The sequence below is a fragment of the Labeo rohita genome, chromosome 5, assembly GCF_022985175.1.
Source record: "Labeo rohita strain BAU-BD-2019 chromosome 5, IGBB_LRoh.1.0, whole genome shotgun sequence".
NCBI lineage: Eukaryota > Metazoa > Chordata > Actinopteri > Cypriniformes > Cyprinidae > Labeo > Labeo rohita.
Window position 1 is genome coordinate 18846191 of NC_066873.1, and position 27500 is coordinate 18873690.

At 36.7% G+C, this 27500-nt stretch overlaps 2 protein-coding genes across 5 annotated transcripts in view; one reads left to right on the top strand and one right to left on the bottom strand.

Moving 5' to 3' along the window:
* The window catches only part of slc4a4a (solute carrier family 4 member 4a), a 79674-nt gene extending 68196 nt beyond the window's left edge, over positions 1-11478 (top strand). For 3 of the 4 annotated variants that reach the window (XM_051110493.1, XM_051110494.1, XM_051110492.1), the window contains 9 exons: positions 28-189; positions 2940-3118; positions 3731-3803; positions 3895-3963; positions 4206-4379; positions 5518-5682; positions 6176-6269; positions 7411-7490; positions 9983-11478. In XM_051110493.1, coding sequence (XP_050966450.1) covers positions 28-189; positions 2940-3118; positions 3731-3803; positions 3895-3963; positions 4206-4379; positions 5518-5682; positions 6176-6269; positions 7411-7454 — 960 coding nt within the window. In that variant the 3' untranslated portion in view covers positions 7455-7490; positions 9983-11478. The remainder of the gene's footprint in view (positions 1-27; positions 190-2939; positions 3119-3730; positions 3804-3894; positions 3964-4205; positions 4380-5517; positions 5683-6175; positions 6270-7410; positions 7491-9982) is intronic. The other variant, XM_051110495.1, reaches the window with a different exon arrangement.
* A 3155-nt stretch (positions 11479-14633) lies between these two features.
* The window catches only part of gc (GC vitamin D binding protein), a 31647-nt gene continuing 18780 nt past the window's right edge, over positions 14634-27500 (bottom strand). The window contains exons 7-12 of the mRNA XM_051110496.1: positions 26758-26884; positions 24547-24743; positions 18723-18855; positions 17665-17759; positions 17428-17539; positions 14634-14819 (exon numbers count right to left, since the gene is read on the bottom strand). Coding sequence (XP_050966453.1) covers positions 14781-14819; positions 17428-17539; positions 17665-17759; positions 18723-18855; positions 24547-24743; positions 26758-26884 — 703 coding nt within the window. The 3' untranslated portion in view covers positions 14634-14780. The remainder of the gene's footprint in view (positions 14820-17427; positions 17540-17664; positions 17760-18722; positions 18856-24546; positions 24744-26757; positions 26885-27500) is intronic.

Genomic DNA, 27500 nt, shown 5'->3' on the forward strand with positions numbered 1-27500 from the left:
CAAACTGCACTTCTCTCATGTCCTCAGCCAACAAGCCCAAACCGTGGCTGGTTTGTGCCACCGTTTGGAGGGAACCCCTGGTGGGTGTATCTGGCAGCAGCTCTGCCTGCCCTGCTGGTCACCATCCTGCTCTTCATGGATCAGCAGATCACCGCTGTCATCGTCAATCGCAAGGAGCACAAGCTTAAGGTAGGCCTGCTGTGAGTCTGCTGTGTGATTCTCTCCTGAGCCAGATGGTTTATCACACTCGCTTTGAGCCACGCAGGACCACAGGAAACACTCACAGTGCTGTAGGCAACTACATCGGGATATTTATAGGAAGCCTTTTACAAACAGAGCTTTTTTTATCTTGTGTCTGGAGGATGTGAATCAGCACTTGGAGTCAAAATTAGCATTATTTAAACAGATGGTCTGAGGCAAACCAAAGGGGATAAAAGCTGCACATCGATAATGCAGGAATTGATATTTGTTAAATTCTTGATATTGAATAGAAAACTAAAGGAAAAGCTTTTTAATTTTTATAAAATACTGAGATTTTAATATGATAGCTAAACAGGCTTTGTTGATGCTGAAAATGATATGCTATTATGAATTATGGGTTATATATGCAGAAATTATTAAAAAATATATTTAAATTATTTTTATTCAAACTCATCTTTTTACCAAGAAGTTTCACCCCAACGTCACACTTTTGGTCTAGATTCTGAGTGGAACAAAGAGGAATTGTGAATCAGACAAAAGCAAACCATTTATTCTTTTTTGGCCTGTAATATGAGACTGGCCTGAAAACATTGTGTCCTCTCACTATAATGCCTCCCTGTGGTAGAACTCCTATTGTCATCTCTGTGAGAATTACACTGCCCTGGTGACATATTGTACTGTACTTTTGTGTGATGCGGAGTAGTTTTATTTGTTCAAATAAAGCACTCAAGAAACTTGATGGATTATTTAAAGAGACAGTTCACCCATAAATGGCCTTCAAGTCAGCCCAAATCAGTAAGAATTCCCCTCTCATCTCTCTTTTTCCATAAAGAGCAACCACGTCTCTCCAGACTGTTAGACTTAGAGTATATCACTGTAAAATTAGCTATCACAACTTTTTAGTTTAATTTAGCTGCATAATAACTTTTCTAGATTTAAAGGGATAGTTCACCCAAAAATGAAGATAACCGTATGATTTACTCCATCCTAGGCATACATGACTTTCTTCTTTGAGATGAACACAATCAGAGTTACATTAAAAAATGTCCTGGCTCTTCACAGCTTTATAATGCCAGTGAATGGCTGTTGTTTTCAATAAAGTCCAATAAAGTGCCTCCATCCATTATATGAAGTACTCCACACAGCTCTGATAAGTTATTAAAGGCTTTCTGAAGCGAATTGATGTGTTTGTGTAAGAAAAATATCTATATTGAAAACTTGACAAACCATAATCTCTAGCTTCCGCTAACTGTCGTATGCACATTCACGAGAGAGTGTCGCTCCAGTGGACGATGTAGGATATAGGCGTAGCGTAAGTATTTCTTTTTACAGATCCTCATTTTATACTTTTATAGTTAGCGGAAGCTGGAGATTACAGTTTATAAAAGGTTCATATTTTTCTTACACAAACACATCTATTTGCTTCAGAAGGCCTTTATTAATCGCCAGGGCCTTGTGGAGTACTTCTTATGGTGGATGGATGCACTTTTTTGGACTTCAAAATCTCAGCACCCATTCACTGCCATTATAAAGCTTGGAAGAGACAGGGCATTTTTTAATATATTGTATTGGTCTGAAAGAAGAAAGTCATACACACCTAAGATGGCTTGAGGGTGAGTAAATCATGAGGTAATTTTCCTTTTTGGGTGAACTTTGGGATAACTGAAATATCCATGTTATCACTTAGTACTTTACATTTCAAGTTGACTAAACATCATTTTTTTTTAAAGGAGAAGACCACTTCCAGAACAACAATTTACAGATAATGTACTCACCCCCTTGTCATCCAAGATGTTCATGTCTTTCTTTCTTCAGCTGTAATGAAATTGTTTTTTTGAGGAAAACATTTCAGCATTTTTCTCCATATAATGGACTGATATGGTGCCTGAGTTTGATTTTCCAAAATGTAGTTTAAATGCGGCTTCAAACGATCCTAAATGCGGCTGTAAACGATCCCAGCTGAGGAAGAAGGGTCTTATCTAAGGAAACGATTGGTTATTTTCATAAAAACAATACAATTTATATACTTTTTAATGTCAAATGCTCGTCTTGTCTTGCTCTTCCTGACCTCTGTTTTTTTCTGGTTCATGACAGGGTATGTCAAAAAACTCCCATCTCATGTTATCCTTCAACTTCAAAATCGCCCTTTATCGCTGTTTTACCTTTTTTGTTAAGGGTGTTTGATCTTCTTTGCATGTTCACTTTGCAAAACTGGGTCAGTACTTCTGCAGTGATGTAGTATGATTTTGAAATTATTTTTGAAGTTGAGGGAGAAAATATGATCAGAGTTTTTCGCCTGTCTTGAGCCAGAATACACAGAGCTCAGGCAGAGCAAGACAAGATGATGGTTTGAGATTAAAAAGCATTTAAATTGTATTTTTTATCAGATCTGCTGATAAGTTTTCGACCAGAGTAACAATATTACCTGCACACACCAAGGCTGGCTATCTGGACTTATACAGACACTGTATTATTTTTTTAAGCTGCTTGTATTGCTTTGGACCTTTACAGACATGATTGAGATATTTTAAAAATGCTTAAATTCTGCTTAAATTCTCCTTTTATATTAAATTAAAACAGGAAAAATAACACCATTCAGGTTTAGAGCTACAGGAGGCTAAGTAAATAATCTGAAAAAAAAAAAATACAAATCATTACTGGGTGAACTGTTCCTGTAAATCCAAAAATGTTTTGGATTCATCTAATAGTTAACCAGCTCTTTTCTCTGTCCTGATCAGAAAGGCGCAGGCTATCATCTGGATCTCTTCTGGGTAGCTGTGCTGTTAGCATTGTGCTCTTTCATGGGTCTGCCCTGGTATGTAGCTGCTACAGTGATTTCCATCGCCCACATTGACAGCTTGAAGATGGAGACCGAGACATCCGCTCCTGGTGAACAGCCTAAATTTTTGGGTGTCAGGTATGTTCTAAAGCATATAAAGGATGTGATGATTTTTGGTCATTCCTATACTGAAGTATCTGACTGTGCCAGCAGAGCTTTTGCATGACTCGTTGATTACAGAGTTGGGCTCAGTGGGACGCCTGTTAAAAGGCTGCATGTTGGACTGAACCCCAGGGAGCTTATTGATTCAGCTGTAAGCTGAACAAACGTAAACAAGCCTAGGTCGACTGAAAACACACCGCCAGTTTTTAGGTTGTATTTTTAATGCTTCTCTGGTTTGGTTAACCAATCCAATATGATTTAATTCCCCACAGCATTTCAGATATTAATAATAATTAACATTATAATTAGAAATTTTAATGAGTAATTAGGGAGGTAAGGTCTAATGGTTAAAGATGTGAGCTGATAACTGCAAGATTGCAAGTTTAAATCTATAAAAATAAAAATATTTACAGTGTCATAGTTTAACTGTATATTTTACTAAATAAATTTAGCCTTAGTGAGCATGAGAAACTTCTTTCCAAAACTTTCCAAACCTCAACATTTTGAACAGTAGTGTCATTAGTTGAAATGATAACAGATGGACTATTTTTTTTTATTTTTATTTTTTTGTAATTGTCTCTTCTTTAGGGAACAGAGAGTCACTGGTGTCTTTGTCTTCATCCTCACCGGTCTGTCTGTCTTCATGTCTCCTATCCTCAAGGTAACAATACAAGACATCCAGTAGCATCAAATGCACTTCAGCATGCGTGCAATTTCTTTGTCTGTTTTGACTGATTAATTATTTCCTGTAGTTCATACCCATGCCAGTGTTGTATGGAGTCTTCCTCTACATGGGTGTGGCTTCACTCAATGGAGTTCAGGTGAGTTACCAACACGGTTCTGTGCAATTCAAAAAAGCTAGTTAAAGCTATTTTTAATTAAATTTCTGGGATGTAGAATTATATTTCAAATAGGAATTTAAGAAAATAGAATTAAATTAATATATATAATCATATAGGGTATTTACAAAAAAATTAGATGGTTTTAATAATCACTATTTGATTCGTTTGACAGTCAAGTATGTTTTTTTTTTCTTTTTTTAATGTTGCTCTTTTGTTCTCAGTTTATGGACCGGCTCAAGCTGCTCCTCATGCCTGCCAAACACCAACCAGACCTGATCTACTTGAGGCATGTGCCACTGAGGAAGGTCCATCTCTTCACTTTCGTCCAGCTGCTTTGCCTGGCACTCCTCTGGATCCTTAAGTCCACTGTGGCTGCCATTATCTTTCCTGTTATGGTTAGTCACCTCTTTCACCTGTTCTTGATGACATATCATGACCTTTTCCGTGTTTAAGTGCTATAATCGAGTCCCCAGTGCAACTACCAAACCAGAAAACATGAAAAATAACAACAGTAACTGCAAGCTTGTAAAAAAGGAGCCGCTGAGATTTCGCTCCCCCCCATGATGTAGAAAGGGGATCTTATTATAATTTTACCACTCCTTAATCTGCACGTTTCCACCCATGGTGCCATTATTGTGTTTTCGCCAGTGACAACCGCGTACCAGTTCTAATGCCATGATGAAAGTTTGAGCAAAGCATGCTAACTGGTCTGCCGTTGGCTGCACAGACGAGCACAGAACACTATTTAGAGTCCCAGCCTCAGAGAAGACAAGAGAGCAGTGCAGTTATTGATTTATTTACTTTATATTGCGCTGCTGCCACAAAGATCTAAGAGATACATGACTTTTCTTTTTTTTACCTTCACAAACATAAACGTTTTTCTAACTCACATGTGCTTTTAACATAAACTTGCGTGTATTTGACAGTTTAAGTGCAATAAGACATGAAAGAAAACTTAGTTTAGTACTCGCATGCCATGTGACAGACGCTTTCTGCGTGTGTGCTTCTGATGTGTGGGCTCAGAAAACCCTGTATCATAAATTTAAACTGATATGGCTTTAAAATGCTTGATTTCAGCACAATAGACATGGTAATAAAAACCAAACAGATTTTTTTCGGCAGAAAATCTGAGCAGCAAGCTGTAAAGGCACAATCCTGTTCTGGAAAAGGGGGCCGGGGAGCAGCAGATTATTTGCATTTAAAGAGACATGTACTAAAATGTCATGTTTGTGCTTCCACTCAAAATAGGGATTTTCAAAATGATATAATAAATGATCTGTGGGGTATTTTGAGCTGAAACTTCACAGACACATTCTGGGGACACCTGAGACTCATCTTGTAAAACGGGGCATAATAGGTCTCCTGTAATACTGACGGCTATGACTGCAAAACTTAGAGCTGATGTGATGTTTGTCAGTTAGCAATAATATTAACAGATACTCAGATGCCATATTTCTGCAAAATGCATCTGTTTCATCATCTGTAGTTTGTGCACTAACTGAAAGAGCACCATGTGCCGTTCTCATTGGTTAGATTTTGGCTCTGGTTGCTGTGAGGAAGGCGTTGGACTATGTTTTCTCCCAGCATGACCTCAGTTTCCTGGATGATGTCATACCCGAGAAGGACAAGAAAAAGAAGGAAGATGAGAAGAAAAAGAAAAAGAAGAAACAAGGGAGCATAGACAGTGACATGGAAGATGTGAGTGTTTTGAAAAAATGTTTTTATATTAGTATTAATAACACTTCGGGCTTTGGACAGTAGTTCAATTAGTTGCCCTTTAATAACATGCTTTAATACCTGTGTATGATATACATTATGTTCTGATAATTGATTGAAAGACTATTTATTTTTTTATTTGTATTTATTTATGAATTGTAATTTTAATGTATTTTTTCATTTATTTTTATTATTATATTTATTTTTATTATTTTATTCATTTCATTAGTTTATTCTTTTTCTTGAAACGTCAACAAAAGTAAAAAGATTAGAAAAAAAAAGTACTAAGCACCTCAATCACACTCTGAAGAAACTTGGTTGTCATGATTGTCAGACAGCTATGAATATTTTCTTATATTTTTGTTTAGTTTAATACTATGAAAATTTGGATGGTCATGGAAGGGGAAGTGTGAACTACTCTGGTGTACATAGGTTCAGCTCCTAAAGCTCTTTTTGACCGTTTCTCCCTGTGTAGTCTGACTATCCTTACAATGAGAATGTGCCCAGCATTAAAATCCCAATGGACATGATGGAGCAGGAGCCTTTTTTAGGAGATAAGGCCTCTGACAGTGAGTAGACTGGACCTGGGGCCTCACCTAAATTTTTTACCTCTTGAATGATTCAGCATGAGCGTTTTGCTTTCTCTTCCTTTCATATGCACTGCATGCAACCACTTGCTCCTCTGTCACATAATGCCTGTGGAATTCATGAGTGCTCTATGGCAACTGACAGCTTCATTACCTCTTCTTGCACTGTCATAATCATTTTGCTTTACTTTATTTCCTGAAAATTTACTCCCCCTCAGGCCATCCAAGATGTAGATGAGTTTGTTTCTTCATTGGAACAGATTTGAAGAAAATGCATCATTACATCACTTGCTCACCAATGGATCTGCTGTAGTGAATGGGTGCCGTCAGAATGAGAGTCCAAACAGCTGATAAAATCTCAAAATGCAACTGTTTGAACTGTTTTCATTTTGGTGCTTGATCTGAGAAAACAATATCATGAATAGAGGACTATTTATCCAAAAGCAGTGGTTAAAATATATCTTGATGGATTTTCTTATTACAATCATGCAGCTTTTTGCTTCTAAAGACATTAATTGATAGACTGGAGTCATGTGGATTACTTGTTGATTTCAGCTGTTTGGACTCTCATTATGACGGCACCCATTCACTGCAGGGGCTCCACTGATTAACAAGTGATGTAATGCTAAATTTCTCTTAATCTTTTCTGATGAAGAAAGAAACTCATCTACATCTTGGATGACCTGAGTAAATTTTAAGCAAATTTTCATTTTTGCAAGAACTATTTATTTAAGCATCTTTTGTGTCATAGTAACCAGGATTCAGGGATTCTAACTGAGATTGACAGTAACACAGAAAATATCACTTTTTTTCATTGTTTTTAGTCATTTTAGTGCATAACAAACTGTAGCAAAGTCCTATTTTCTTTTCTACTAAAACTTTAACATCTTAATTTGTAGTTGCTAAATAAAAATAATTCCTTGAGATCCCTGCACATGCTCGATATGAAATCATTGGACATCTTTAGTCTTCAATGATTCTGTTTGGCTTTTTTGCATGTATCTGCTGTATAAAGTGTGATGGTGTGCTGATGAAAATGCATTAAGGTGGAATATAGTGCTTGTGTTCAGCAGAACGTGAAGCCATGCATGTGTTAATAATGGGCCATTTGTCCCTCTTGCAGGAGAAAAGTCCCCTTCATTCCTTGACCGATATACATCGTGCTGAAAAGCGGCACTACTTTCAGACCAGCCCGATGTCAAGGTATGCATCTCTAGTTGTTGTGTGTTAGTAATATTTATTTATAGTATGGATGGATAACTACATACAATAATTACAAAGTGTGAAGCAGAGATTATTTTACTACCATAATATAAATTTCCTGATAATTTACTCACCCCCATGTCATCCAAGGTGTTCATGTCTTTCTTTCTTCAGTCGAAAAGAAATTAAAGTATTCAATGGGGATCAACGGGTCCATGTTTCAAATTGCAGTTTCAATGCAGCTTCAATATACTTCTTAACTACAAATGCACTTGCACTAGCTTTGCGATGTGCGTCCGTGACTTCACACTTTACATAATCACTTTGAAAGACTCACGTGCCATTAGTTCTTCGTTTGTGTACTCTGGTTCGGAAAGGTAGGGTAGGGCGAAAAATTTGGGGTCAAATTTTCTCCTCCAACATTGTTGTTTTACCTTTTTTTTTGTAAAGGGTGTTTGACTTTCTTTACACGTTCGCTTTGTAAACACTGGGTTGGTACTTTTGCTAACGTCATGCGTGACCTTTTTCAACATGACTACGTAATGCATGATGTCATCTAGTGCAAGACGAGCATTTGTGTTTTTTTTTTAAATGACCAATCGTTTCGCTAGATAACACCATTGTTCCTCGGCTGGGATCGTGTAGAGCCCTTTGAAGTTGCACTGAAACTGCAATTTGGACTTTTAACCTGTTGGCTCCCACTGAAGTCTACTACAGTGCCTTCCGAAAGTATTCATACCCATTTTTTCCACATCAGTCTACACTCCATACACCATAATGACTAAGCGCAAAACAGGTTTGTGTCAAAACAACTTTGCAAAATTAATTAGAAATAAAAACTGAAATAATTCCTTTGCATAACTATTCATACCCTTTTCTGGGACTCTTAAAAATTTAGCTCAGGAGCACTCATGTTGTTTTTAGATGTTACTACACTTCAAGTGGAGTTAAACTGTGGCAAATTCATTCGAATGAAAATGATTTGGAAAGGCACACACCTCTCAGAAAAGGTCTAACAGCTGGAAAATGCATGTCAGATCAAAAAACAAGCCCTCAGGTCAAAATAACAGCCTGCAGAGCTCAGAAACAGGCTTGCGTCAAGGCACAGATCTGGGGAAGAGTTCAAGAAAAAATTCTACTCTGCTGAAGGTTCACAGAAGCATGTAACCTCCATTATCTATAATGGAAGATGCTTGGAACAACCAGGACTCTTCCTAGAGTTGGCCTCCTGAGCAACTGATGGAGAAGGGGTTTGGTTATACTGGTCACCAAGAAGCTGATGGTCACTGTAGTTGAGCTCCATGATCATATATGCAGATGGAAGAAGCTTACAGAAGGACAAACATCACTGCAACACTCCTTTATGGCAGTGTGGCTAAACTCAACCCCCTCCAAAGTGAAGAAACATGAAAACCCACTTGAAATTTCCAAAAAGGACCTAAAGGACCCTCAGACTGCAAGAAACAAGAAACCTCAATTCCAGGCAACATGTTTGGAAGAAACCAAACACTGCTCATCACCTGTAGAGTATCATTCCAAAAATAAAGTGTGCTGGTAGCAGCCTTATGTTGTGGGGCTGTTTTTCAGCGGCAGGGACTGAGGGACTTGTCAGAGTAGAAGAAAAGCTCAATGCACCAAAATATTAAGATAGCCTTAATGAAAACCCAGTCCAGAGCATTCAGAACCTCAGACTGGGCAGAAGATTCACCTTTCAACAAGACAGTGAGTCTAAGCACACAGCAAAAGTGGCTTATAGACAACTCTATGTCCTTGAGTGGCTCAGCCAGCAAAGAATGGCAGATATCTGCCAAATGCAGATGTGCAAAGCTTGTCGCATCATACCCAAATAGACTTGAGGCTGTAAAGGTGCTTCAACTAAATACTGAGTTAAGGCTTTGAATACTTATGCAACGCACTTATTTCAGTGTTTTATTTTTAATAAAGTTGTCACAAATCAGTTTATCTGCTTTGTCATTATGGTGTATGGAGTGTAGGTTGATGTGGGGAAAAAGTAATTTAAAGCAGTTTAACATAAGGCTGCAATATAAAACGTGAAAAAAATGAAGGAGTATGAATACTTTCACACGGCACTGTATATAAAGATAAATCCTGGAATGTTTTCCTCAAAAACCATTTCTTTTCAACTGAAGAAAGAAAGATATGGACATCTTGGATGACATGGAGGTGAGTAAATCATCAGGAGATTTTTATTCTGAAAGTGAACTAATCCTTTAAGAACATCTAATTAAAATGATTCAATCTGTGTTCAGATTCTGCATGCAAAAACAGGGTGTGCATTACTTTAATTCAGTAAGATCATGATGAAAGCCATTTTAATTTCTAAGAACGTCAAAATTTGCCAAGATGTCATGATTACATAATGTCCTTACCTTTGTAAGTTCAAATAATTCCTTGAGCCACAAGTTAATATTTTCAAAGAAAACTATTCAGAAGCCATTCAGAAGTTGACTTGCTGAATCTGTATTTTTCAGTTCAGAGAGACTGCCATTAAATGTGCCTCAGATCAAAATAGATATGGACCCAGATGACAACAATGGCTACTACTGGAACAGTCGAGGGTCTGAGACGTCCATATAACTCCTCCAGCCAATCTGCTACATAGGTTTTTATGATCTCTTCGTGTTTGCAGAAAGCCATTTGCCAAGGGATATTTTATAAAGACTGTTCCCCATCACAGATCATTTCTGTGAAGACTAAAAAATGGCTCGTCTTCCATTCACTTAATCACTATGGTTTGCAAGTTGTAATCCCTAAACTACTATGCAATTCAGTTCATTGTTTGACTCATGTGCTGAGCTGTAGAAAAATGCTGTAGCTGTTTTTACACAATTTCACATCTACTCCCTCCTACCAAATTCACATAACATGACACTTTTCATTTTCCTTTCATTTTTGCTGCTCTACCTGTTTTACATGGTAGGCGTTATGTAAAAAAGTTTAACTTTTTCATTTTTTATTTGCACAACATGAGATCTTAATGTTGATTTTCTTTTTTTAAATGTACATCTTGAGCAAACTTTTCAAGAAATGACTTCTATTATGATGAGAAAGAACAACTGTGACAATATATTGTAATATTTAACTGTTGATTAATTTTTTAACGATGGTTAATGTTATTGATTGGCATTGAACCTGCTATTTTTCATATTGTTTCATATAATATATGGTATTAAATCTAATTTGTTTCCTTTAACAATATTTATGTCTAATTATCCAGACACGCTTGATTGATTAAGAAAGCCTAATTATTCACTTAGCGTTTCAAGTCTTGCTTCGTCACCTGGTTCTGGAAAGCCTAAAAAGTCTACATGTGTACAACCTACATGTACTCCAGAGTCTGTTGTCCTGCAAATGAATTTACCTAAGTGGCTTAAACCTGATTTGCAATAATTCACAAAATTCATTTAGTTTTAAGATTGTCTTATGTAATCAGATCACTTTTTTTTTTTTTTGTTTGTGCTTTATTTACGTGATGTCCAGTCACTGAATGTCATATTGCAAGTTGTGTCATGTAAAAATAAGTCGAAAAATGTCAATGTGGTACATCCATTTGAGTGAAGACGACATTAGTGCTGTGTCATACAGCGCATATCGTAAACATGTTCAATATCCTCTGTTGATTCCTGCTAATTTGTCATTTTCCTTTCTTTCAAAAAACAAACAAAAAAATCAATAGATTTATACACGTAGTATATTGTACTTTTCAAAATCAACTTCTTTTAACCTTGTAAGTATAAGATTTTTAACTTATATTTTTGGGGGTACCTAAAGATGAAATATATTGTGAAAGCATGTCTGGGGAAATTCTTGAACGTTTAAACAGTGCTAAATATTAATTGTAGAGTGTGTAACAATGATACATTTTTAATCAGGTTTTGTGACTTTTTAGAACAAAACAGCTGAAATTATTTTAGAATTTATATTTTTCAAAGGAAATGAATATTAAAAATGAAGAGAATTTATTAAATGGTCTCCTCGTTTCTTTTAATGCGTTGTTTTTTTTATAAGTTTGTTTCCCGCCTTTAATCTCATACACAGGGTAAATAACCCTACCAAAACCATATTTAAATGTTAGTCAGAAGCGTTTTGCTGTATAAAATGCATTTGCGTGTGTGAACGACTCACCTCAGGTGGGTTTTTACCCTCGTTTTAGAGTTAATAATAATTATGGTCTTATGATTTTCACTACAACCAGTTCACAGAAGATGACACAACATCACCCTCTAGTGTTCACAAATAACACTGCACAGAAGGAGGTCCCTTTACATATATTTCAATGTCTAGTTTAGTAAACGTAAAAGTACTTTTTTGTGATATGGTGCAGACAGTACAACGATCTAGACTAGTGAGGAAAGCTTTGGCAGCTAAAGAGATATTTTAGGAAGCAGGAAGGTGTTTGTAAGAGAGAAAGAGATAAAGGCTTTGAAATGTTTGATGTTAAATATACTAATATCGCTTTCAAAGCCTTTCAAAAGCATTAGCATTATTACAGCATAATGTGACGCATTAAAACCTTCCTACGTGAGCAAGCCTGTCAGGCTTTTCATGACAAAGTGCGGGATAATTAGAAGTATGCCAGTAACTCATGCCTTCATGTGCATGCAAATATACTTGTGATAAAGGTACTCATGAAATGCAATCTATAAATTGTAAAAAACGTAGCTTGCAGCTAATAAACTCTAATGCTAAATCGTATCATTTTTTGGTTCTTTTCACGTTAAGCGACACTAACATATTCCATTCAGCTTTCAGGAGAAATTCTTCTTGGCCTTTCATCATTCTTTTGTTCTGCTGCTGCATTAGACGTGAGCTGTAGCAGACAAACTCGAGTCTTTGATTCTGAGAGACTGTCTGTTCTGTTTTGATCGATACATCTTGCCATCCTAGTACAGAAAGAACATGTTTAGGACCTAAAAACATCTTCCATTCTAGATAATTCATGTAGCCTAGTTCGCACTCCTTACTCTGAATCCCCGGTCCACATTGCATCACCGTAAGAAACATTTTAAAGTAACGCATAACATCCCACCATTAATCTGCATGCGCGAACTCAACATGAAAACTATTTTAATTGAATCCAAAGGCACCTCAAAATCACCGGAACGCAGGTAAACAGCTGTGAGTTTGAGTTTGAGATGTTTTTTTACAGCCGTTTGAATTGGGGAACCTACCCGCAGGTGAACTGTACTTCTGTGCTGGTGGAGCAGCTCGATAAGGAAAAGTTCCAGGTCCAAAAGCCTTCATCAGCAACGACAGATAGAGAGATTCTCGAAAGGTTCTCTCAAAATTGTGATTCAAAACATTCAGGTAAACTTACCAAGCCTTAACAGAACATTAATAGTTATGTGGTCTTTAATAGCGTTCTCCAAACATAAGCACAAAAACATTATTTACATATTGTTCACGGAGGCTCTCGGATTTCATCAAAAATATTTTAACTTGTGTTCCGAAGATGAATGAAGGTCTTACGGGCTTGGAACCACGTACATGAGGGTGAGTAATTAATGACAGAATTACATCTTTGGGTTAACTACTTGGGTCCATCAACATACAGTATACATACATCAACTTTAGTATTGACAAACTAAAGTTAACAGTAAAATAGGAGCAGTATTAATTAAAGGGGTCATCGGATGCCCATTTTCCACAAGTTGATATGATTATTTATGGTCTTAATGAAAAATTTATAATATACTTTGATTAAAAAAATCTCATTGGTAGTGTAAAACAACACCCTTTTTACCTCTGCAAAATGTAACCCATTCTGATGGATTATTCCTTTAAATGCAAATGAGCTCTGCTCGCCCCGCCCCTCTCTTCCCCTGTGGAGTGACGAGCTGCTCTGAGAGATTGTTTACTTTAGCCGCATTTAGCCGCAAAACTTGCTAACTAGCACGTTATTAGGAAAGGTGATTGCAGAGATTCATTAAAAAACCCTTATACTCACTTCTGCTGTAAGTGAAGCTGGATCACGAATGATTTGTGCAAACATAGACACATTTATGTAGATCGGGAGGCGCATTCCCTTCACAAACAAACGTAATCCACTGCATCTTAAGTGGCTCAGATGTCGGGAGTAAATGACAACCACTATGTTCATTATTACATCCAGAAACACACCTCAATCGCTCAGTCGGAGATATTCTTGTCTAACTTACATTTCTGCTCAGGCATCGAAACAATGGAGGTCGGGCTGCTACAGCTGATCTGAGTTAAGACGCTCATGTCAATCAACTATGGTGGGGGCGGCCTCGTCACACCGACAGGCATTTGAGACTGGCTCGATTTAAAAAAGGGGATATTATTTTTACAGATTAATTAAAAAACCCTGCATGGATTTTTATCATTATAATGTAGATTTGTACATACACTGCCAACACACATTAATGTTCAAACAACATGTAAAAGTGAACTTTGCATCTGATGACCCCTTTAAGATACTAGCCTAATATTTCACCTACCTGACCTGGAAATCCTGGTTCAGTTTGGCCAACCACAAATGCCTTTTTCCTCAGACAGTCTTTTGCACTCTTCTCCTTGATTTGTTATAGCTTTTGGCAGTCTAGTACTCCAAATGTTTTTCCCTGTCTGACCAGTTAGTACAGCCCAAAACATGATGATAATTGACCATTTTCAGCAGCAAAAAGCAATAATTTGCGAGTTCGGTTTGGTTCAATGGCATTGTTTACATTGTGTGCCGCCAATATGGCCGACTGACAACGCGTTGTGAAAACACTCAATATGAATCCTGTTGAGAAAAACTTACATTCTATTCACAAGTATACTTTTTTTTCTTTAACAAAAGCAAAGTTTATTTTATTTTTAGCTAAAAATGTATCGAAATCTACTGAAGTATGAAAATGAACCACATTAATTGACAAGAGCTATTCACTGTCAGTCCATTTGCTAAGATACCATTTGTAAATGTACGTGAAAACAAATGTAAATTTGAAGAGTCATCCAGTGTGATGAAATGCCATAGCAACAACAGAAATCATCTTACCGTGGATGTTATGTTCCCAGTAAAGGTTATTCATACAGGAGCCTAATACAATCGCACTGCAAATGCCACAAGCCTCATGAGCTAAAAGAGCAAACTGAACAGAGGACAACAAACAAAACTCTTTGAAGCAAGTGGAAAGTTTATTTAAAGGGAATAAAACATCTCAGATAGCGAGGGATGACATTTCCTATTAGAGAGAGAATTTGGAAGATCTCTTCATCCAATATATTTGCTAGCGCTCAAAAGAATCTTTGAAGAGCGAGTCTTTAAACAGTGTCGTCGTTATATTTAATAACATCCTCTGTCTGAAAAAGAAAACATGAATTTTAATCAAACGTGATGAACTGTATTAAAGTCTACTAATTAATTCACACACGCTGTAACCTGATCTGACATCTGCTTGTCCTGATGATGAATTACTCAGTTAAAGGGATAGTCACCCAGAAATGAAAAATCATCTTTTTCTCACTTTCAAGCTGTTCCAGACCTGTATGAGTGTCTTTCCTCCGTTGAACACAAAAGAAAATATTTTGAAAATTGTGGGTAACCAGACAGCTGACGGTAAACAGTATAGAAAAAAAATACTATGGAAATCAGTGGAAGTACCAGCAACTGTTTGTTCACCAACATTCTTCAAAATACAAACATAGCACCATGTATGTTTTGTGACATATTCAATGCGAAATGTCCACTGAGTGACGCTAAAAGAGTTTTCGGTTCTTTCCTGGGAACAGATGACCATATATATGGCACGTTTTATGTTTAGGGCTGCCCCTGACTAATAATTTTTCTGGTCGACTAGTAGTCATTTATTTTAAGCATTAGTTGACTATTAGTCCCACATTTTTTAATAAACCATATAAATCATAATGAGCTGTTAATGTCAACATAGCCTAAGCGCTCAAGTGCATGCAAAAAGGCAGATATAATAATTACGAATGTGTCAGGGAAAAACAGCAAGGAGACTGCATTAATGTTTTAATTTACTGATACTAGTGCTTTCTGACAAGATGAAGTCGTGACACTGACTCGTCACAGACTGCGTAACTTCGCCACTTTCTACGGAATTTTTTTCTGTGACTAAGCGAATACAATTTCGTCAACTAACGGTTAGTCCACTATTAGGGGGCGGCCCTAGTTTTATGTGATATTGGTTTTGTACGTGTGCTGTGAGCCTGTGCTACACGAGCTTTTGTGCTTAAAAAGTATACAATTTTTTATTTTTCGAAAAAAATGACAGATCGTTTCGCTAGATAAGACCCTTCTTCCTCGGCTGGGATCGTTTAGAGCCCTTTGAAGCTGCATTTAAACTGGGGACAATACTGGAAAGCGAAACATACACTCTAAAAAATACTGGGTTATTTTTTTAACCCAAATGCTGGGTTCAGCCCACTAGGTCATTTTATTGGGTTATTTTTAATATTTTTACCCAAGTGCTGGGTTATTTTTTTAACCCAAATAGTGGGTTCAACTTAATTTTTCTTAAGTTGATTTTTTTTAACCTAGGTGCTGGGTAGTTATTTTTAATGCTGTGTTATTTTTTTTCTACCCAACCACTGGGTTAAGCCTGTCTCTGATGAAACAACTCAGCTGCTGAGTTACAGTCAGTCAGAGCACAGGCTTTTTGAGTCCTCTATAAAAGAGAGTGGTTCTCAGCACCGCCGATTTGCACTTTTTCAGCGAAATAAAGGTTTGTGTACATTTTATTTTATTTATAAAGTCTTTACTGTGCTTTAAAATTGTATTATTTTACACAACACAACATACGGACGAGATGTCAGTGAGCTGCGTCAGCAGCAGTTGTTTCACGGGATGAAAACGCCTTTTGCCTTGCATAAAATAAATGGATTTTATTCGTTATGGTATTGAGTTTAATTTTAAAATATGTTCTCTAATGTCAGTGCTGTTTGTTTATGGGCAGTTTTTGGAGTCAGTCATGGCATCTTTCAGCTACGACTGAAACACGAGATCGCTGTCTGAAGTTCACAGTTAACCCAGCGAACAGCAGCCCATCACCGGCTCAGATTTTGGCGACACACCAACATGAGAATTAGCTCTATTTCAGTAAAAAACGATTACTGGGTCAGAATAACCCAGCATGTGTTCTTTCCAATACTTACGCAGCGCTGGATTGCCAAATAATCAAAGTTTTTAACCCAGCATTTTTTTAGAGTGTATGGAGCTGTAATCATAATTGTGTACGAAAAGCGCTCACTGTTTTACCACCTCTAGTGTTCATTTCTGTTTGGAAACTGCAGCGACATGTACTTATTGGTACGCATATCATATATCACATCTTGTGAAAAAGTTTTCACAAGTACGTTTTTGTAATGAGATCAGATAATTAAAATATATTTTTTGGTGTTCAACAGAAGAAATACAGGTTTGAAATGACATGAGGGTGAGTAAATGAGGACAAAATTTTCAATTTAAGTTTTTTTTTTTTTTTTTTACCCGCTGATAAATCGAGTTATCTTGTTCTAGTGTAAAGCTAATGCAATGTAGTTTGGTTTATGCCGAACACAGTTGGGAAGAAAATTAAAAATTAATGCCAGGTTCTGTGATAGGTCTTTGAAACATTTTTATCTGGTTTTACCCTTTTGTTTTCCAGGAAAAGGCCTCATTAAAACCAGACAAATTTACTTCAAAAGAACTTTGCTTTAGGAAAAAACTATTATTGCTATAAATAATCTATAAATAAGTGCTACACATGGAACTGCTACTACTATGAATAACTGATTTATCCTTGCAAAATTAAAAGGATGATCTTATTAATTCTGTATTTTTAAAAATTGTATTTAATGTATTATTAATTGTATTAAATTATATGTGTGTGTAATTGAACTTTTATTTAATTTACTACAGCTGAAACTTTTCAAAGGGCAGTGGTTAGTCAGTGTGCAGTGTACTCACCAGCTTTTGACACAGTTGTGCCGGGGGGTGCCGGGAACAGCAGGATGTGGCCAAATCAACCCAAGCTTGTGTACGCTTCTCACCTTCCTCCCGCTGCACCTCCTTCTGCATCCTGCAGGAAATAAAGTATTGATGATGAGTTTTCTGCTCATCTGCAACCAGCTCTTTCCTTCCATATCCCCTGTTGTTAAATAACATCTACTGATGATGTTCTTTCCCAGTGCAGTCGTAACTTACAGAGTTTTAAATGCAGGCAGGTCCACGCTGAAGTACTGCGAGCAAGTGACATCCAGCTTGGACAGAAGTGCCGTAGTCTTTTTCAATTTACTCTCCTGTTTGATAAAAGTTGAGGGAGAGAGGAAAAAAAATTAAAGAGCAGTTTGACCAGTAATCCAACCCTTAAAATCAAAATGACTATGTATTTTCCTCGTCAACGTTCAAAGTCAGGCAGCGGGAGAGAAGATGAGAGAGCACCGTGTCATTGTTATGACAGTTCTGGCTTGGTTAGCACCCAGCGAGTACAAAGAGCACCCTGTCGCTCTAAATTAATTGAAATCTCGCAACCCTCTCTCAGTTGGCGAGCGAGCTCCGTTTGTGCATGCTAATGATGTACGCTCGTTCTCTGGGTACAGATGCAGTTTAGACCCTTCAATTAGATGCTCTCACCAGCAACTCTTCGCCATTTACTGTATATTGAAAAACAGCAAGCGAGCAGATAATTGGAAGATCTGCAAGGGAAAACTGAAAGGCTAAATTAACCAAACAGTGACACGCTTTACACAGGTTACCTGTGAGATTTTGACATCATCTTCACGCATTAAAAAGTAGCTTACGGCATTAAAATAGGATTTTATCAAGGTTGTTTTTCTCAAGCGTCCTTACGCAATGCCGTCTATCTCACCTCAGTGTGATTTAATCTCACATCATTGCCAAAAGAACCTTAAAAATCCATCAGCATAACATCTCAGCTCTGATGAGAGATTCACACAATGCGATCCCTAATCTTAGAAAACCGAGATGAGGCTGCAGAGCAAAATGAAGTCACTCAGAGAGGCATTGTGCCGCAAATCATCTAGACATGCATCAAAAAGATCGAAGCCTCTCACAATAGCCGTCTACCCGGGGTTTAAGCTGTCTCACAGTCAAAAACCTTTGAAATCTGAAGAATGGCTCGGTTATGTAATTCAAATAACTGAAAATCTGCAGCTAAGCACAGAACATGCAGCTTCAAACCAGCCTGCTATGAAACAAAGATCTTCCATCATGAACCAGAGACTGGTATAGCGTCGTCTCACCTTCTCCGTTAAGCACGCTGTGATATCAGCAGATGAGCAGCAGGCCGTTGCTGTGTTCTTGATTCGATCGAGAACGGTCGTCAGCACAGGAAGGGAAATGGAGGGATGGTTCACTCCGATTAGAAACAAGTATCTGGAAAAGCACAAACATAAACACACGCATAAACATGCTTTTGATCTCATTCGTACATCGACTTTAGGATACATGTTATTTTGTCATTCCCCTGCTGTGCCATACATCATGAGTTTATTCCTTTTTCATGGCCACTACTATAAATGCATGTTCTGAGGGCAGGCCACGAGCAGAAATCTTCAGCCGAGCAGTAGGAGGCCGCAAGACCTAAATGTGTTTTGAAAATATTCTCCATAGGAGGTTCTGATCTCTTCACCCTAGATTTCTGCTGTAATACTAGATTTGGGGTTTTCAAACTGTGGTCCACAAGAAGGTTCTGTCCAATTTATATCTAGATATGTTTATATAGATATCTATATGTCAATATTGTGGACAGCACTGAATTTCAAAGCTGAATTGATCTAGAAATGTTTCTCTTCTTGTATATACATCTACCATCCTTCTAATAGTGTATAATATATATATATATATATATATATTTTTTTTTTTTTTTTTTTGTTATAGAAAAAGAAAACATTAATACAGAGTCAAAATTTTCCAGTTAATATTTGAATTATTTGCTTTGTCCAAAAACAAGTAGTATGCAGACACATATTGTCTTTATTATACTAGTTTTCAAACAGATTTATAGGAAGGGGGCACTTTTCAACCCCACAGCCCCATCAGTAAGGCTTAGATACTTTGATGTCCTTACTACCTTTCTGGCAGAGTTGCCAAATCTGCGTTTCTCCTGCGGAATTGGGCTACTTTAACACTGTTGCCGCAGGTTGTAGTGACCCCAATAACATGATATTTACCCCCACAATGTGATTTTCACTGGGGGACCCCTCAAAATGTGACTGGGCTAGTTTTGAGTAGCAACTAGCCAGATTTAGTTGTGAAAATCTGGCGACCCTGCTCTCTGGGCCTTGAACATAGTAGTTGCGTTGTTGTCTATGCAGGGTCAGAAAGCTCTCGGACTTCATCAAAAATATTTAAATTTGTGTTTTGAAAATGGACGAAGGTCTTACGGGCTTGGGACGACATGAGGGAGAGTAATTAATGATCGAATTTACATTTTTGGCGTGAACTATCCCTTTAAATGACACATTTCACCAGACTGAATATTATACTGACTATCATTTAGAATTATCATGGATATTATATTATCAGAGTTATTTTAGTATGAGTATTTTTCTATTTAGCTTTAATTTACTTTTATTTCAGGTTTAGTTTTAGTAAATTTTGTACTTTTACCTATGTGTTTCAGTTAGTTTCCAAAGCAACAATTTTAAGTTTTAATTTATTTAAGTTTAGGGTTTTCATAAAATATTTATATTTTAGATTATTTCTATATATTACATATTTCATAAATCTTTAATAGGTTCAGTTAACAAAAACAACACTCTACATTATTTAAGTAAATAAAACAATTGCTAAAAATACATGAGACACATTTATTGTGGAATCTGATTATAATAGAAGCTCAAGTATGAAATAGCAGCTATGAGTGTAATCAGAATCATTTGAGAAAATGTTAATGCAAAAAATCAGAAACAGAAAATGCAAAAACATTTATGTAAGAATCTGTTTTACTAGTATTCAAATAATTGTATTGTATTGTAAATTTAGTTTTATATGTTTAGCAAAGCAAATGAAAGTACCCCTGGTTGAGAATATGGATATATATAATGGTTTCCTCCTCAGTTTGTATTTTTGTGCTGTCTGAAATCTTAATTGTGACCCTGGACCACAAAACCAATTGTAAGGGTCAGTTTTTTAAATTGAGATGTATACATCATCTGAAAGCTGAATAAATAAGCTTTCCATTGATGTGTGACAATATTAGGCAGAGATGCAATTATTTAAAAATCTGGGTGGGTACAAAAAAATCTAAATATTGAGAAAAACACCTTTAAAGTTGTCTAAATTAAGTTCTTAGCCATGCATATTACTAATCAAAAATTAAGTTTGGTAGGAAATGTACAAAATATCCACATGGAACATGATCTTTACTTAAGATTTTAATGCTTAAAATAAAAATATTTTTGACCCATACAATGTATTGTTAGCTGTTGCTATAAATATACTTGTGCTACTTATGACTGGTTTTGTTGTCCAGGGTCACAATTTTGGTGGCATTTGTTTATTTAAAACATTGTAGAGCTCAAAATGATGTATTTATACTGTACATTTAAAGGCTGATATACAAGTCACACAAAAATGAAGAACTGAAGAACTAAAGTTTTATGCTCCACCACTAGAGGGTACAGTTGGGCAGTGTAATGGCTAAAGAAGAAGTGTCTTATCAGGGAGTTATTAATGAAAACTTATGTACTTCTCAAATTCCTGACGGAGCATTAATTTCACTTGCATACACACTTTGCTACAACAAATGACCTGGTATTACCCCCCACCCCGAAGCACTGTGAAAATGTCACCTTTAATGACACAAGGCCCTGAGGTAAACTAAACAGAACTTGCTAGAACACATTCGAATTCCATGTCGAGTGGCTCATCTAATTACAGTCCAAGATAAATTAAACATAGGCTTCTGTGCACGGCTGTCTGCTCCTCAGCAAGAGTTCATTCTTTCTTGTCCACCCATGCACACAAGTGACTTCATAAGGTTCATTCAGCACAGCATGCAGTGCATATTGGCTACATTTTCACTAAATGAGAAAGGCATGAGGTGCTGATCAGAGAATAGTCGACTAAGGCTGACCATCATGGGGGAGAAAACGTCAGATTCAGGTTTCAGACATTCATGTGAGGGCAACCTGTTCTAATGGTTGGTGCTTGAGGCATTATTTGCAGGAAAATGATTCTGAGCTTGCAAAGCAAAATTTGAAATAGGGTCTGAAATGTTTCACAGAGAAAAAATGGTCTGACTAGTATTCATTTTGAGTGCAGTCTGATCCTATTAGTTGCAGGAATATAATGACAAAAAATGATCTCTCTATCTTTTATGGGCGTTTTTACCATCATAAGGCAAATTTTCTAACCTAGTTAAATGTATGCATCATCTTTTGTGTTAAGTTCTTACATTTAATCAATTAATTAAAATAGTGAGGCACCACAGGGCTGTTACCGATCAAATGAAATCAGTATCAACAAAATTTGTGTTTGCAATGCAGAGGTGGCACAGAATCTGCATCTGAAGTAGCGTTTAGATCAGGAGGGCCGCAGCCCTGCAGAGTTTAGATGCCACCCTAATTAAACTCACCTGATCCAACTAATCAAGTCCTTCAGGCTTAACTGAAAACTGCATAGTATGTGTGTTGGAGCCAGGTTGGAACAAAACTCTGCAGGGCTGTGGCCCTCCACGAACTGAGTTTGACACCCCTGGTTTACATGATGGATTTAATGCTGGGCAAGAATGCATTTAACTAGTTACAAATGCATAAATAATGTGTTGACGTTTTAAAGCAAGACGCTGAATACTGATATTAGAAATGATTTGGTGGAAAACAAGGGAAAATAAACTTGAAATATATAAACCTAAAATCACCAGTAGGTGGCGGCAAATCACTGCATGAGTGAGTCATTGAGTCATTCATTCAACCAATTCATTGAAATGGCTGACTGATTCAGTAAGGAAACACTGTGGTCAGTGTTGCCAAGTCAACAGTTTTCTCACGGAATTGAGCTACTTTATCACTGTTGCCGTGGGTTGTTTTCCATGTTCACGGGTTGAAGCGACCCCGTTAACGTGATATTTGTCCTCTGGAATGCAAATTTTACCAGAGGAACCCGTCAAAAAACTAGAGCGTGATTTTTAATGGGGGACCCCCCTCAAAACACGATTAAGCTAGTTTTAGGCTAGTTTTGAGTAGCAATTGGGCAGGTTTTGTTGTGAAAACCTGGCAACCCTGATTGCAATGTGTTGCTCAGCAACATAAAACAGTACTGCTGTGGTTTTTGTTTGAAACTACTCCTTTGTCGAAATACAGCAAAAATAAGAACTGTTTTGTCTAAAATATAAATCACTTAATATTCACTTCTTGTTTATTGAGCTGTTCATCTAATCAATATCACATTTGCAGTCGTACTGATATTTGGAGAAAAACATCACTGAAAAACGATGATATAAATATAAAAGACATTTTTGCCCCCTTATCTTGAATTTTGGGGGAATATATTTTAATAGACTAAATCATGTAGTGAAAGCATGAACTCTCTGGTTGTTTTTTGTTTGGTTTTTGCAATATACTTGATATTGTCAAATCGCATATTGTTTAAACAACAATTACAATACTACTGTAGATAGAGATGGTACGATTCCTCGATTTTATTTGAGTACTTGTTTTTTAAAAAAAATCCTTGATTTTTGCCCATGTCCAGTAATCAGCAAAATACTGGAAGTGGCGCATTCCACGTTAAACCCATTTAAAAATATATGTGATGCAGGTTTAATAGTGTGCGTGTAGGTTACATACATGCATCTCAGAGGGGCTCCGTTCACAGTAAATGCTGCTCCACAAACTGTTATCATTTAACGTTACATGTGTGGAGCGTCTCAAACTCCATCTCGGAATGTTGTTGGGTTTATTATAACGTTCATCTGGGAACGCAACATCAGATTTGTAAGGTAAATAATTTATAAACCTACGCAAACACAGGAGAATACAATGTTTTCTTTCTCAGTATGCTCAAAACTCTGACTCTGAGTTTACACATTTTGATGTCCACGTATTCAAGAAATTATAGTGGCTGTAGCTTTTCTATCATAAAGAAACGGCCAAATGTTAAAGGTTAAGTGGACACTTAAATTAAATGTTTTTGAGTCAATATTAAACACGGATTAGATCGTGCAGTAAAGTATAAAACAATCGTTAGGCCGTTGGCGCCCTCTGCAGGCATTTGTTATAATGTGTAATGTACATTAGCTCTATTGTTTATAATACATTATGTATTTTAACAGTTTTGTTCAATAAAACCATATGATTACTTGCTTTTGATACTTTATTTGAACTGATTATTATTGCCTCATTGTTATAATATATGTATTTTGAGTCATTTTAAGTCTATTTTTATTACTACAAAAAAAAAAAAAATTATCTGATTACTCGATTAATCGTCAGAATAATCGTCAAATTATTCGATTACCGAAATAATCGTTAGTGACAGCCCTAATCATAGACAATATATCTCGCACACCCCTAGTTAAGACTAGATTTTATGTGCTTCTTGCAGAACAAAAAATATTTTGTTCAATCTATGGAAAACTGATGACGAGAGATTTTGAGCTTTAGTATCTGATCATAATGCAAATTAAGCAAAAGTCTAAAGCTTTTTCTCATTTATGAGCAGTCATTTTGATAATATGCTCATGTTCAGAGCCACTCCATGAATAATTTCTGACTATTTGCACTCTTGCCCTTTAAGAGACCAGCTAAAGATCAAAATCAAGCGGACTACTCTCCATTGTGTTTGGGAAAAGGGGACCGCATGACTATTCCCAGAGTGGGTCACGGTTAACACGCAATATGCCAGTTATATTATTCAGCATCACATTAGCATTTACATCACATTAAGACAGATGAAAATATAGCGCAGTGATTGCAAGGTCTTCTTTCAACAAAATGCTCGATACGGGCAGATCATAATGAAATAATCAGGCTATCAGAAATATCTTTTCCGGTTGACCTTTGCTTTAGGACACACATGGATTCGCTACCTCTGAAAATGTGATGAATATTAAATTAGCACCTGTCAATCCCATGTGGTTCCTCACAGAGCTTAGATGAAACAGGATTGGCTGCATCTGGAGACTGACGGGGTTGCCTTTTCAAGTCATCCACGCAGGGAAGAGTATCCAGGGCAGGTTTGCTGCAGCACTTCCGGAAATCCTCAGACATGGCATCCAGTTTGGATTCAGCGCAGAGAACTTTCTGAAAGCTTGTTATCTATTATTAAAGTATAAGAAGAATCAGGCTCTTTCACTCAATTTTATGGCAATATAAATGAAATGAGTTCTGTTGAAATTTCTGCTCTATGTACTTTTTCCCTTGAAAAGGAAGTATAAACAACACTCATCATTTCTTTCACTTTGTTTTTTGACATAAATGTGGCACTTATAAAATGTACCCTAAAACTGAATGGCTTAAATGGTAAGGATAAAATTGATCAAACTGAATCAAACAGAAAAAGCAACTTTGATAAAAGCATTATGCAATTGCTGGAATTGTTGTGTAGGAACAGATAAAAAAAGCTGTTCTTTCAACAGCACTAAAGGAACTCCAAGAAATTATATGCCCATATAAATAAATTCAGAGCCAGTGATTAAAGGGGTGCTATTATGCTTTTTAACATTTTTTAATTTTAGTCAGTGTGTGGTATGTATCTTTGGGCATAAAAAGATCTACAGAGTTACAAATCTCAAAGTCCACTCCAAAGGGAGATATTTTGTTTTTAAAAAATCTCTTTCCAAGAACTACAACTAACGGCTCCTTTGGACTACAGTGTTTGTTTTCCACATGCAATGAAATCCTGCCTATGGAAATTCGAATTGTAGGAACAAGGTGGGGGATTAGATAGCTTCACTTATAACACAAGTGTTTTTTAAAATGCATAAACTTGCACTAGAATAGGCTAGGCTGATCAGTGATGATGTTTTTTGATAATGTTAATGTTAGGCTGCTTTTAGCCTTATGCTGGAGCTGGTTTCGGGCAATGAAACTAAGTATGTAGAATAATTAATTAGCACGATAATATCATGTATCTGCGATCTCGCAGGCTGAGGATAGGATTCAACATTACTGTGGCGTATTATTTACTCACCCTCCATGCATCCTAGGTGTATATGACTTCCTTCTTCCAGACGAATGCAATCGGAGTCTAGTAAAGTCAATTAAAATGCATCCATTTATAATAAAAAGTGCCTCACATGGCTCCCGGGGGTCTCCTGTAGCGAATCGTTTTTGTAAGAAAAATATCCATATTTAAAACGTAAGATTCACTATTAATCTTTGACAAGGGGCTTTGACAAGGGGCGTGGCAGTACTGAAACACAGTCTAAGCTGTTCGCCACTCACAATGCACTGGGATAGCTAACCAATCATAACACATCCTTTTTTGGGAAGGCTGGCCTTCATTAAACCTGGAACTAATTGAGCTATTTGTGCCAGGCTGGGAGAAAGGTATTGTAATAATGTAAATTATGTGAAAAATAATGCGTTTTTCTAACCACCAGGCATTTGAAAACCTTATGAAAAGTATACAGCTTCCTGTGATCGTCAATCGGTGATCGGCCTCAAAAATCCTGATCGGAGCACCTCTAGTTATTTTCATTTTAAAAATACAGTTTGTATACTTTTTAATGTCAAATGCTTGTCTTGTCTTACTCTCCCTGAACTCTGCGTATTCTGGCTCAAGACAGTCAGGGTAAGTCGAAAAACTCTGATCGTATTTTCTCCCTCAACTTCAAAATTGCCCTATATGGCTGTTTTACCTTTTTTGTTAAGGGTGTTTGATCTTCTTTGCATGTTCACTTTGCAAAGACTGGGTCGGTACTTCTGCAGCGATGTATGATGATTTTGAAATGATCTTTGAATATCGAAAGGCTCCATTATATGGAGAAAAATCCTGAAATGTTTTCCTCAAAAAACACAATTTCTTTATGACTAAAGAAAGACATGAACATCTTGGATGACAAAGGGGTGAGTACATTATCTGTCAATTGTTGTTCTGGAAGTGGACTTCTCTTTTAAGTTTTCTAGTAGTTGGTATGTTTTTCATCAGTTACCAAGGAAGAACATCTTATTGTGTTGTATCATCAGATATCTTGTGAAGCGGAACAGAAAAATGCACCACTGGTCAAAATTGAATTGTCCCAAGAGACATTTGAACCTTTGTGCTGCTCATTGTGGTTTGTTGAACAGCATCGAGCACTCAACCATCTTTTCTGACCCTTCTCCTCACCTCTTCAATTATACATTCAGGTTGGGGCTGTAAACAGCATTTTTCAAGCCCCAACTGGGAACGACCAGACAAGGCTGATGCTTCTTCAAAGGACAATCCTAGGAGATTTCCATAATACACAGACAACCTATAAATATGACATAATTTACATATGTAAGGAAATGTAAAGTCCATGGTATATAATGAGCATGACACATTTCATTTACACATTTAGCCATACAGGAAACTAAAGATCTTGCATGTGCTGCTCCTAAATTGGATCACATATCCTTGTGCTATTTTAAGCATCACTATGGTTAAATAGGAAAAAGTAGAGAGAATAAACAACTGAAGTATAGGAGGAAAGAGGTATGTGTAATATTTTTCAGAAATGTTATTTTCCTTTCCTCATGTCATCCCAAACCCATATGCTGTTGTTCCTTCCATAAAAATAGGGGAAATAAATCTTCTCATAGCTCTTTTTGATTCAATGAAAGCTCACAGTGACCATGGTAAACACCATAAAAGTAGTGCATATTACTCATGCAGTATAGAACTGTTCTGTAATGACCTAAAATTTTTAGACCAACCCAATCTTTTAGAAGAGGTCTTTTATAGGTTTTTTTCTTAAAGTTAGGTCTGTGGTAAACATTGCTTGAAGAAACATTTACATTTAATTTTGTCCTGAAACAACTTTCATAACTTGATTTTTAAAAGTTGGGTTAGGAGGTGAAGATTGATAACCTGTGGTCTCTAGTATCTGT